Source organism: Bos taurus, chromosome 12, assembly GCF_002263795.3.
Source record: "Bos taurus isolate L1 Dominette 01449 registration number 42190680 breed Hereford chromosome 12, ARS-UCD2.0, whole genome shotgun sequence".
Classification (NCBI taxonomy): domain Eukaryota; kingdom Metazoa; phylum Chordata; class Mammalia; order Artiodactyla; family Bovidae; genus Bos; species Bos taurus.
In genome coordinates, this window is record NC_037339.1 from 18745231 (window position 1) to 18758396 (window position 13166).

General features: G+C 38.0%; 1 protein-coding gene across 9 annotated transcripts in view; it reads left to right on the plus strand.

Moving 5' to 3' along the window:
• Positions 1-13166, plus strand: part of FNDC3A (fibronectin type III domain containing 3A) — a 113842-nt gene that overhangs the window by 18068 nt on the left and 82608 nt on the right. For 8 of the 9 annotated variants that reach the window (XM_010810679.4, XM_024999822.2, XM_024999821.2 and 5 more), the window contains one exon: positions 3767-3904. In XM_010810679.4, the coding sequence (XP_010808981.1) occupies positions 3806-3904 (99 nt within the window). In that variant the 5' untranslated portion in view covers positions 3767-3805. Of the gene's footprint in view, positions 1-3766; positions 3905-13166 lie in introns of those variants that run through there. The other variant, NM_001205646.1, reaches the window with a different exon arrangement.

A 13166-nucleotide genomic window follows, 5' to 3' on the forward strand; every position in this document is an offset into this window, starting at 1 on the left:
GGACATCTTAACAATATTAAGCCTTCTAACTCTGAACACAGGATATCTTTCCATTTATTTGTGTCTTCTTTAATTTCTTTTAGCAGTATTTCATGGTTTCAGAATACAAATCTTTGTTCTCCTTGGTTAGATTTATTCCTAATTAGTCTTTTTAAAAGTACCTGAAACATATCAGATTGTTTCAGTTAGTGTATAGAAATGCAGCTGATCTTTGTGCATTAATTTTTGCATTGTGTATTTTTACCAAATTTATTTGTTCTAAGTTTTTTAAAAAAATCTTTAGGGTTTTCTACATGTAAGATCCTGTCATCTGTGAACAAAGATAGTTTTACTTATTTATCCCCAATTTGTATGTCTCTTATTTCTTTTTCATGCCCAGTTGCTTTGCCTATGACTTCTAGTACTGTGTCCAATACTATGAATAGGTGTGGTGAGAGTGGGCATTCTAACCTTTTTCCTGACTAGAAGAAAGCTTTCAGCCTTTCACCACAGAGTGTAATGTTAGCTCTGAGGTTTTCACACATGGCCTTTAATACGTTGAAGTAGTTTCTTTCTGTTCCTAGTTTGTTGAGTATTTTTATCATGAAAGTGTGTTGAATCTTATCAAGTGTTTTTTTTCTGCGTCAATGGAGGTGATCATGTGTTCATTTTAACTTTAAAAAATAATTGTATTGAAGTATATGCAGAGAAGTACATACATAGCATACAGCTAAATTTATAATACACTGAACGTGAAGTCGCTCAGTCACGTCCTACTCTTTGTGACCCCATCGACTGTAACCCGCCAGGCTCCTCTGTTCATGAGTATTCTCCAGGTAAGAATATGTTCTCCACCCAGAGATTGAACCCAGGTCTCCCACATTGCAGGCAGATTCTTTAACCTCTGAGCCACCAGGGAAGCTTATAACACACTAGTAATTACCATGTAACAGCCTCCCAGGTCAAGATGTAGAACAGTAGCAGCACCCCCAAAACTGCCTTCCTGCCCCTCCCGGTCCCCATCCTTTCTTCCTTTCCAAAGGCAATCACTACCTGATTTTTAATACCAGACAAATTTAATTGGTTTTTAAACTTTGTATAAATTGTTCAGTATGTACTCTTCTGTGTCTATTTTTCATTCACATTGTATTTGTAAAATTCATTTTTGTTGTTCTCTGTATCACTAGTCCATTAAATTTTTATTGCTGTATAGTAGTGAGTTGGATGAATCAGATACAGTGTTCCATTTACTGTTGAGGGACATTTAGATTATTTACAGTTTGGGGCTATTAAAGATGAATGCTGCTGTATATACCTTCATGTACTTATCTTTTGATACACATGCTCATGCATTTCTTTTTGGTGTATACTAGGAGTCTAATTGGAAAAGGCAATGGCACCCCACTCCAGTACTCTTGCCTGGAAAATCCCATGGACGGAGGAGCCTGGTAGGCTGCAGTCCATGAGGTCGCTAAGAGTCGGACACGACTGAGCGACTTCACTTTCACTTTTCCCTTTCATGCACTGGAGAAGGAAATGGCAACCCACTCCAGTGTTCTTGCCTGGAGAATCCTAGGGACGGGGGAGCCTGGTGGGCTGCCGTCTATGGGGTTGCACAGAGTCGGACACGACTGAAGTGACTTAGCAGCAGGAGTCTAATAGCTGAATCATAGCCAGGTTATAGAATATTCATATTCATGTTCAATTTTGGTAGATAATATCAAACTGGTTTCCAGAGTGATTTTTATGAGTTTTCATTCACATTCCTTATGATTGTGTCAGTTGCTCTGTAGCTTCACTAATACTTGATATCATCAGTCTTTTCCATTTTTATCATCCTAGTATGTGGTAGGCATTTCATTGTGATTTTAATTAACTTTTTCTCAATAATGAACTTGAGAATCTTCTCATATGTTTATTGGTATCTTGAATTTCCATTTTTATGAAGAGTGTATTCAGGTCTCATTTCATTTTTCTTTTTTTTTAAAAAACTCAATTTGTTAGGAGGCCTGAATTTGCTAAATATGTGCTCTTTTACAGTTATATATGTTGTAAATATCTTTCATTCTGTGGCTTGCTTTCTCATTCTCTTAAAGATTTTTTTTAATGAATCATAGTACTTAATGAAGTTCAGTATGTCATTCTTTTACTTTATGATTTAAGAAACATAATTTATACCCTGTTTAAAAAACCTTTCTCTGTCTCACAGTTATGAGATTTTCTTTTGTGTTACCTTTAGGAGCTTTTTGTCTTACCTTTTGCATTCAGATATGCAATGTATCTGGCATCAATTTTTTAAACATTGTTTAATTTGACAGTAGTTAGAAAAAAAAATTTGCAGTAGTACTGCTAGACATTAAATTACTATCACATAGACGGTCAAATATTGACATATAGATAAAGAGAGTGATATGTTGGAGCCATCTTGTACTTATGTACAAAAGTGATTATTAAAAATTCAGGCATTTTCAGGTCAGTTTTTAAACCATGGTGGCTTGGAATGGACCGTGGGGGAATGTGTATTCATTCCATAGAAATTAGCAAGTGTGACAAATCACTTCTCTTTTTTTTCACATATCAAATTTATTTAAAAAAAAAAACAAGTGAAAATAGATGCATAATTTAAAACAAATGGGTATTTGTGGTCACAAAATGAGAACATAGGAACTGAGTAGTAGCAAAATTAAAAGAAATTGATTGAAAGAAGCTGACAGGGCAGGAATGAAAGGAACTTTTAGGTTTCCAAATGCAACATTTTAGTTGCATTACTGAAGTTTCCAGTTTGCAAGCTGAAATAAAACCAACTGCTTTGCATGTAGTGTGAATATGGCCATACAAGAAAGCAATCCAAGAAAACTGCAGGGGGCGAGGGTTTGATACCGGTCATGGAACTGAGATTCCACATGACGTGCAGCACAGCCGTGATGGATAAGTAAAAACAAAATTCCATTTAAGAAAGCTAAACATTTTGACCCTACTGAATTGTAGACTACTACAAGCATCCAACAATGTTTATTTTACCTTTCAGTATAGATTTGATAAAATTTATGATTGACCTCAGTTGTGCTCATTTTGACATGTAATTTGCTGACATTGGTTGATGTTATACATGGTAGATTGATACTACCTCAAATCTTTTACTTTTTATTAAAATATATAACAGGTGATTCTGTGTACACAGTTAAAGTGTTCTAAATGTATGAGCTTTCATCACTGAAATGATTTGGCTTATTATAAGGTTCTTAGGAAGAAACAATAAAACCAGAATGACAGAAGACCAAAGCCAGAACTTAACACTTGAAGTTTCTTTTTCTAATCCTGAAGAAATTTTTCTACCGTTTTGCTCTGAGGAATCAATAAAAGATTGTAGTTCTTGTGTAGTTCCTAGAGACTGATAGGGTGATGAGAGTTAATTGTTTCTTCATAAACACCTTCTCGGCTCAAATTAAAAAGAATCAGTGATAGAGTTGCCTCACTCAGTCATGCATTTTAATTCTTATTCCAGGGTTTAGCTAAAGTAGTGGCAGTTAAATTAAATAAATGGTATGTAGAGATGGAAGGAATAGAGAGACAGACAAGACAGACATGGCATTTAAATAGAAGCTCCTGATAACGTATCTTGATTTGCTGTCTACATTGACAGATGTTTGGTAAACAAGAAATGTGTTTCCTTAAATGATCTGTTGACAGAAAAAAGAGTCAGAATATCTCTTTATCTTGAATGCGTTGTATTTTAGTGTATTTTTAAGGATGTACATACAAATGGCTATATATTTTTGTTTTTCAGAGTTGGAGAGTTATCCGGTATATTAATGTCTTACTGATAATGGCAGAACATCCACCACTACTGGATACAACTCAGATTTTAAGTAGTGATATTTCTCTTCTGTCTGCCCCTATTGTAAGTGCAGATGGAACACAACAGGTAAGGAAACTGAAATGTTTATTTCTGATGTCTAGTACACATGTATTTCTTTCAGAAGAATGCAAAATTTAGAACGGAATGAGGCATCACAACAATGGGTTCCTGTTAATATTTTAAAATCCAGTTCACACTGTTGTTCTGGTTTCATAGGAAAATGAAATGAGACTGTTTTTGAAGCTGCTTCTAAAATGTCTCACTAATTAATCGTTCAATTTCTTGTGTTTCTATTTAGTTGCCACTGAACTTGTTTTTAACATTTTACTTTAGGCAAACAGTGTACTAGTCCCTGAACGTTTTTTAACTAAGTTTAACCTTGTGCCTCAATGGTTATTATAGATCATTACTTCAAATCACTATGAAATCATGATTTAATTATATGATTAAATGACTGCCTGCATTATATTAAAATCTTTTCTTCTCACCAGAATCCCCCTCCCCTCTAAAAGCAAACACACAATTCCTGGTGTGTTTTTCCCAGGGCTTTATAAATAAAGTTCTGTTATTTCGTTGATGCCTCATTCCCTCAGCAGTCCTAAAGGGATGAGAATGATGGGCTTTCATAAGTACCTGTGATGTGCCAAGCGATGTACTTAATTCTCACGGCTACCTTGTATGGTCTGGATTTTAATGTTGTGAGTAAGGAAACAAAGATTAAGGACATAATAAATAATAATGAGAGAAGAGAAGGAACAATTTGAGTTCTCACTATGGGAAAAAACATGTGCTAAGAACTTTATGATCTTATTTAATTTTTTCAGCAATCCTGTCCCTATTGCAGATGAAACGAAATGAGTTTCAGAAAGGCCCAAGATCACACAAAGCTTTTTTGCTCCATTATTCATATTGCTTCCTTGGGAAACTAAGAGAAATATAATTGTATTTTGTTACTTTATAAACTTAGTATCTACAGTGGGCAATTATTTGCTTACCAGATAACGAACTACTCTGTTCACTTTGCTATTGAAAAATTGAGTGATGAGCTTTTCTGTTTTGAATAAACGTGGTATGAAAAGTATACACTGGTTTTTATTTTCACATGTGCTCTGATAGCTTTTAGCAGCAACTTCATGTCACTAAAGTTGCTTTTTATGATAAAATTCAAGTCTGTTAAACAGGTTTTTTTCTCCCTTAAAAATAATAGATGTGGCAGATATTCGTTTACTTTAAGGCTCTGGGAGTGCCTTTTATCATTGTTGCCTTAGGCAAATCACTGGCTTCAAGTTGTTTATAGTGTAATACAAGAAAGAATCTCTGAAGCAGTTAATTACAGTACACTGATGTAGCTCCTATAGTGTATAGTCTGTTAAAGGGAAGACAAAAGGCTGAATCAAGACCAGAATGCCCTCTTAAGATTTATTTCTTTCTTTTCTTTCAAAAGGAGATTCTTTTGGCAGAATTTTTCTTGAGATCTTACGAGCACCATGGCTAGCATATAGTAGTGATTGTGTAGACGGATACAGAGAAAGGAGCTGGGAATAGAAGAGCTTACTAGAGCAAGATTTGAAGGATCGGGTGGAGTCAGTAGTTCTAGAAGACAGGTTTTTATGTAGGCTTTGAAAAGTCAGGTGTCAAGAGGTGGAATAAAGCCTTAAATTCTAACTAGCACTCTTTGCTAGTTAGGGGAGAGATATCAGTGAATGGAACGAGCATAGGATTGGTCGATAAATTTGATTTGGGTGACTTAAGACAAATTACTTCACTTCTCTCTGAGAGAGAGGTAATAATAACTGCTTACAGTAGGTGTACCTTTGAGGGTGAAATGAGCTTCAGTAAATATTTGCTGAATTTGAATTGAAGCACTCGATGAATGCTTAAAAGACTGAAGAAACTCTATAGGTATGTCAGTCAGGACTTAAGTCAACAGATATAGTAAGCTGAGAAATAATTACAACTGATGCTGAGTATAGGTGTAACAAAATAGGCCCATAGCTATGGTAGACTGTAAGGAGCTGAAGCTAGCAATAAGTAGGTAACAGTTGACAACACACCCCTCTGTCTTAACTCAGGAACTTACTGCTGTGCCAAGCATGGCCAAATTAAGAGCTTGCCTCTGGTGATATGACACCACTGGGTTGGTGCCCAGAGTAAAGAGGCAAGCTGAAGACAGTTCCTGACAGAAGGAAGTCTCGTGTACATGCATGATGTTAACAGTTTAGGATAACAGATAGGTTGTGCTTTGTCTTTACTGTCTTGGGAATATCATTCTGTTTCCTCTTGGGAATATGAGATGATTTCTGTTCTACCTCTTGAGATCAAATTAATTTTCTTATGGTTGACCATCCAGATTATCTAAAATACTCATCAATATTTTCTCACTTTTTTATAGCAAATGCATTTTATACAATGTCACATACATAGTGGGTCTTTTGGCTTATGAATTAAACTGGAAGGAATCACTCCTGACATCATTACTGCTAGTGTTGCTTTTAGGGAAGCTGTGATAGACATTTATCTTTAATTTTGACTGGCAGCACCTTTACTGTTTTTTTGTGTTTGAAAAATTTTATTCATCTTTTTTGTATTCTTGGAGTGTTTTAGGTTTACAGAAAAGTTGAGCTGAGAGGTTTTCTCATTTACATCTTACCCACAGTTTCCCCTGTTATTAACATCTTATAGGTACAGTTGTTGCAATTAATAAACCAATGTGCTTAATTGCTCAGTTGTGTCTGACTCTTTGTGACCCCATGGACTGTAGCTTGCCAGGCTCCTCTGTCCACAGGGATTCTCCAGGCCAGAATACTGGAGTGGTTAGCCTTTCCCTTCTCCAGAGTATCTTCCCAATCCAGGTGTCAAACCCAGGTCTCCCACATTGCAGGCAGATTCTTTTCCATCTGAGCCACCGGGGAAGCCCAATAAATAAACCAATAAAAACCAATATTGATACATTATTGTATCAATAAACCAATGTTGATACATTATTAAGTTCCACAGTTTACAATAGGGTTCATTCTTGCTGCTAAGTCGCTTCAGTTGTGTCCGACTCTGTGCAACCCCATAGACGGCAGCCCACCAGGCTCCCCCGTCCCTGGGATTCTCCAGGCAAGAACACTGGAGTGGGTTGCCATTTCCTTCTCCAATGCATGAAAGGGAAAAGTGAAAGTGAATGCTCAGTCGTGTCCGACTCTTCCCGACCCCATGGACTGCAGCCTACCAGGCTCCTCCATCCATGGGATTTTCCAGGCAGGAGTACTGGAGTGGGGTGCCATTTTTGGCATTGTACAATTCTGTGGGTTTTGAGAAATGTGTAATACTATGTATCATTATTATAGTATTGTAAAGAACAGTTTAACTTCCTTAAAACTCCCCAACGCTCCATTATTCCTCCCTCACTCCCCACCCCTTGGAACTTTGGCAAATAGCTGTATTTTTACTGTCGCTATAGTTTTTATCTTTTTCCGGAATATCTTATAGTTTGAATCATGCAGTATGTAGCCTTTCAGACCAACTTCTTTCGCTTAGCAATATGATCTAGAAAATTTCTTTTTGTGGCTGTTTCAGTAGCTCATTTCTCTTTATTGTATGAATGATGCTGTTGTATCATTCATTATATGATTGTATTGTATGAATAATACATTATATGAATGATACTTCATTGTATGAATGTACTGCTTTATTCATTTACCTATTAAAGGACAGCTTGGTTGTTAATAGTTTCTGGCAATTATAAGTAAAAGTGCTTTAAACATTTGTATGTAGGTTTTTGGTTAGACATAAGTTTTCAACTAGTTGGATAAATATCTAGGAACATCATTGCTCGATCTGTGTTTAGCTTTATAAGAAACTGACAAGCTGTTTTCCAGAGTGGCCGTGTCATTTCACATCTTCAGGCACGTGCTTGATCTGAGATTGTATCTTTTCTTGGTAAAGCCCTTATGAGTGTTCCTCCTACCCTGTTAGAACCCCCACGTGTGCTTTAGGGAATTTGAGCTTTAAAGTACATGAAATGCTCTTAGTTCTAGTCACTATTGGTACCAACAAAAGGAAAGTTCAGATATTTTGGTTTCTTGTGTGGTTCAGCACTTTCCTATTTTAACTTTACCTTCTCTAATTTCTGTTCATTTACCTTCCAAAAATATTGAATGCATGTAAACTTTTGGTAATCTGATCACACGGACCACAGCCTTGTCTAACTCCATGAAACTAAGCCATGCCGTGTGGGGCCACCTAAGACGGACGAGTCATGGTGGAGAGATCTGACAGAATGTGGTCCACTGGAGAAGGGAATGGCAAACCACTTCAGTATTCTTGCCTTGAGAACCCCATGAACAGTATGAAAAGGCGAAATGATAGGACACTGAAAGAGGAACTCCCCAGGTCGGCAGCTGCCCAATATGCTGCTGGAGATCAGTGGAGAAATAACTCCAGAAAGAATGAGGGATGGAGTTAAAGCAAAAACAACACCCAGTTGTAGATGGGACTGGTGATAGAAGCAAGGTCTGATGCTGTGAAGAGCAATATTGCATAGGAACATGGAATGTTAGGTCCATGAATCAAGGCAAATTGGAAGTGGTCAAACAGGAGATGGTAAGAGTGAACGTCAATGGCAAAAACAAGACTAGGAGCTGACTGTGGCTCAGATCATGAGCTCCTTATGCCAAATTCAGACTTAAATTGAAGAAATTTCCCTAGACCATGCAGGTATGACCTAAATCAAATCCCTTATGACTATACAGTGGAAGTGAGAAATAGATTAAAGGGACTAGATCTGATAGACAGAGTGCCTTATGAACTATGGACGGAGGTTTATGTCATTGTACAGGAGACAGGAATCAAGACCATCCCCAAGAAAAAGAAATGCAAAAAAGCAAAATGGCTGTCTGAGGAGGCCTTACAAATAGCTGTGAAAAGAAGAGAAGCAAAAAGCAAAGGAGAAAGGAAAGATATGAATGCAGAGTTCCAAAGCATAGCAAGGAGAGATAAGAAAGCCTTCCTCAGCGATCAATGCAATAAAATAGAGGAAAACAATAGAATGGGAAAGACTAGAGATCTCTTCAAGAAAATTAGAGATACCAAGGGAACATTTCATGCAAAGATGGGCTCAATAAAGGACAGAAATGGTATGGACCTAACAGAAACAGAAGATATTAAGAAGAGGTGGCAAGAATACACAGAAGAACTGTACAAAAAAGATCTTCATGACCCAGATAATCATGATGGTGTGATCACTGACCTAGAGCCAGACATCCTGGAATGTGAAGTCAAGTGGGCCTTAGAAAGCATCACTACGAACAAAGCTAGGGGAGGTGATGGAATTCCATTGAGCTATTTCAAATCCTGAAAGATGATGCTATGAAAGTGCTGCACTCAATATGCCGGCAAATTTGGAGAACTCAGCAGTGGCCACAGGACTGGAAAAGGTCAGTTTTCATTCCAATCCCAAAGAAAGGCAATGCCAAAGAATGCTCAAACTACCGCACAATTGCACTCATCTCACACGCTAGTAAAGTACTGCTCAAAATTCTCAAAGCCAGGCTTCAGCAATACGTGAACCGTGAACTTCCACATGTTCAAGCTGGATTTAGAAAAGGCAGAGGAACCAGAGATCAAATTGCCAGCATCCACTGGATCATCGAAAAAGCAAGAGAGTTCCAGAAAAACATCTATTTCTGCTTTATTGACTATGCCAAAGCCTTTGACTGTGTGGATCACAATACATTGTGGAAAATTCTGAAAGACATGGGAATACCAGACCACCTGACCTGCCTCTTGAGAAACCTGTATGCAGGTCAGGAAGCAACAGTTAGAACTGGACATGGAAAAACAGACTGGTTCCAAATAAGAAAAGGAGTACGTCAAGGCTGTATATTGTCACCCTGCTTATTTAACTTATATGCAGAGTCATCATGAGAAACGCTGGAGTGGAAGAAGCACAAGCTGGAATCAAGATTGCCGGAAGAAATATCAATAACCTTAGATATGCAGATGACACCACCCTTAGGGCAGAAAGTGAAGAAGAACTAAAGAGCCTCTTGATGAAAGTGAAAGAGGAGAGAAAAAGTTGGCTTAAGGCTCAACATTCAGAAAACTGAGATCATGGCATCTGGTCCCATCACCTCATGGCAAATAGATGGGGAAACAATGGAAACAGTGGCTGACTTTATTTTTTGGGGCTCCAAAATCACTGCAGATGGTGATTGCAGCCATGAAATTAAAACATGCTTACTCCTTCGAAGGAAATTTATGACCAACCTAGACAGCATATTAAAAAGCAGAGACATTTCTTTGTCAACAAAGGTCCGTCTAGTCAAGGCTATGGTTTTTCCATTAGTCATGTATGGATACAAGCGTTGGACTATAAAGAAAGTTGAGGGCCGAAGAATTGATGCTTTTGAACTGTGGTGTTGGAGAAGACTCTTGAGAGTCCCTTGGACTGCAAGGAGATCCAAGCAGTCCATCCTAAAGGAGATCAGTCCTGGATGTTCATTGGAAGGACTGATGTTGAAGCTGAAACTCCAATACTTTCGCCACCTGATGCGAAGAGCTGACTCATTTGAAAAGACCCTGATGCTGGGAAAGATTGAGGGCAGGAGGAGAAGGGGGGACAACAGAGGATGAGATGGTTGGATGGCATCACCAACTCGATGGACATGGGTTTGGGTGACTCCGGGAGTTGGTGGCCTGGGAGGCCTGGCGTGCTGCAGTTCATGGGGTCGCAAAGAGTTGGACGCGACTGAATGACTGAACTAAACTGACACTTTTGGTTAAGGTCTTTCAAAACTCAGTGCCTGTCTAGTGTTTTTATCAGAATCTTCTCCATTTCATTAATTTTTTAATTGTTATTTTACAAATCTCCATTACTATTTTATCTCACTTGTCCCTGCAGGATTTTAATTCATGGAGGTGACTTGAGTAATGACATAGACTAAATTTGTGTTACTTACATTTCCTGAAAGAAGAGAGCATGCCATGCCACTCTGGACCACAGGGAAAATACCAGATTTTGGTCTGGAAGCGGAAGCAGAAACAGGCAGAAAGCCTAGACCAAAGCCATTAATTAGTGTTTTCTCAGGAAAGACACAACAGGGTAAACAGCTTTGGATTGGCTGTTCATTAATTGTGGCAGGGAAGAAATCAGTATTGACAAGGATGTGGAGAACAGGGCACCCTTGTTCACTGTTGATGGGAATGTAAATTGTTGCAGACATTGTGGAAAACAATATGGAGATTCCTCAAAAAATTAAAAATAGAACTACCACATGATCCTGCAATTTTACTTCTGGTATTTATCTGAAGTAGGTGAAATCATGTCTCAAAGAAGATATATGTACCCTTGTGTTGTGTTTGTTACAGCATTGTTTGCAATAGCGAAGACATGGTATGGTCTCACTTATATATGGAATATACATTTTTTTATTAATTTATTTTAATTGGAGGGTAATTACTTTACAGTATTGTGGTTGTTTTTGCCATACATTGACATGAATCAGCCTCGGGTGTACATGTGTTCCCCATCCTGAACTCCCCTCCCCATCCCATCCCTCTGGGTGGTCCCAGTGCACCGGCTTTGAGTGCCCTGTTTCACACATTGAACTTGGACTGGCCATCTATTTCACATATGGTAATATACGTGTTTCAGTGCTGTTCTCTCAAATCATCCCACCCTCACCTTCTCCCACTGAGCCCAAAAGTCTGTTATTTATATCTGTGTCTCTTTTGCTGTCTCATGTGTAGGGTCATTCAGTTCAGTTCAGTTGCTCAGTTGTGTCTGACTCTTTGAAACCCCATGGACTGCAGCGCACCAGGCCTCCCTGTCCATCACCAACTCCCAGAGTTTACCCAAACTTATGTCTGTCAAGTTGGTGATGCCATGCAACCATCTCATCCTCTGTCGTCCCCTTCTCCTCCTGCTTTCAATCTTTCCCAGCATCAGAGTCTTTTCAAATGAGTCAGTTCTTCACATCAGGTGGCCAAAGTATTGGAGTTTCAGCCTCAGCATCAGTTCTTCAAATGAATATTCAGGACTGATTTCCTTTAGGATGGACTGGGAGGGTTGTCATTACCATCTTTCTACATTCCATATATATGCGTTAATATACTGTGTTGGTGTTTTTCTTTCTGACTTACTTCACTGTATAATAGGCTCCAGTTTCATCCACCTCATTAGAACTGATGTAAATGCATTCTTTCTAATAGTTGAGTAATATTTATATAGAATATATTTTTAAATGAGCTCGTAGATACAGAGAACAGATTGGTTATTGCAGAGTGGGAAATTAGGGTGCTGGGCAAACAGGGTAAAGATGGCCAAAATGTACAAACTTCCAGTTATAAGATAAATAAATCCTAGGAATGTAATGTTCAGCAGAATGACTGTAGTTAGCAGCACCATATTTTAAAGTTGCTAAGGGAGTAGATCTTAAAAGTTCTCATCACAAGAAAAAACTTGTAACTGTGTGGTGGTAGATGTTAACTAAACTTACTGTGGTAATTATCTTGTAATATATTCATATCAAATCATGCTGTACACTTAAAACTACCAATACAATGTTTTGTCAATTAAATCTCAAGAAAATAAAAAAATGATTCTGGCAGATTTGGGGCTATACAGGTGGTCTTTAGTTGCCTGTTACTTGGCCCTGGGGTGACTTAGAGCAGCAGAAATACTGGCTTGTAAGAGTTCAGTAAGGGGGTTAGTTGAATCTGTAGACTTGTAATTGGTTGGTTTGCATGTGAGGGGTGTGCTCCTGACTGAGCCCTTTGCCACTTCTAAGAATTGGTTAGCCCTGGGATGGGCAGTCTCTTCCCTAGCCAGCTCAACCATAAATGCCAAAGCATCAAGAACACAGAAAATAAGAAAATATGGTTAAAGTAATTGGTCCTGTGATGAACAGATGCCAGAAAGAGAATCTAAGAAAACAGGGAACATACCCTCAGCTTACTTTTTTCAAAACCTGTTTAAATTGTAAGTTACAACCTATATATATAGAAAAGTACATAAAACAAAGATATAGCACATGACTATAAAACATAAATTCTTATAACTGCCAGCCAGACTAACTGCCAACATCCTAGAAATCCCCTGTGTATTCCTTCTACATCACAATACCCATTTTTGGAGGTTACCATTACCTTTACTTTTATGGGAATTACTGCCAGACTGTTCTTTATAGTTTTATGTATATATCTATCACTAAGCAATAACGGTTTAGATTTGCCTATTCTTGATCTTTAAAGTAATCTTTACTATAACTGATCTTTTGTGTCTTCCTGGTTTTATCCAACATTGTGATTCATTTTTTGTTGTATGTTGCTGAAATGTGTT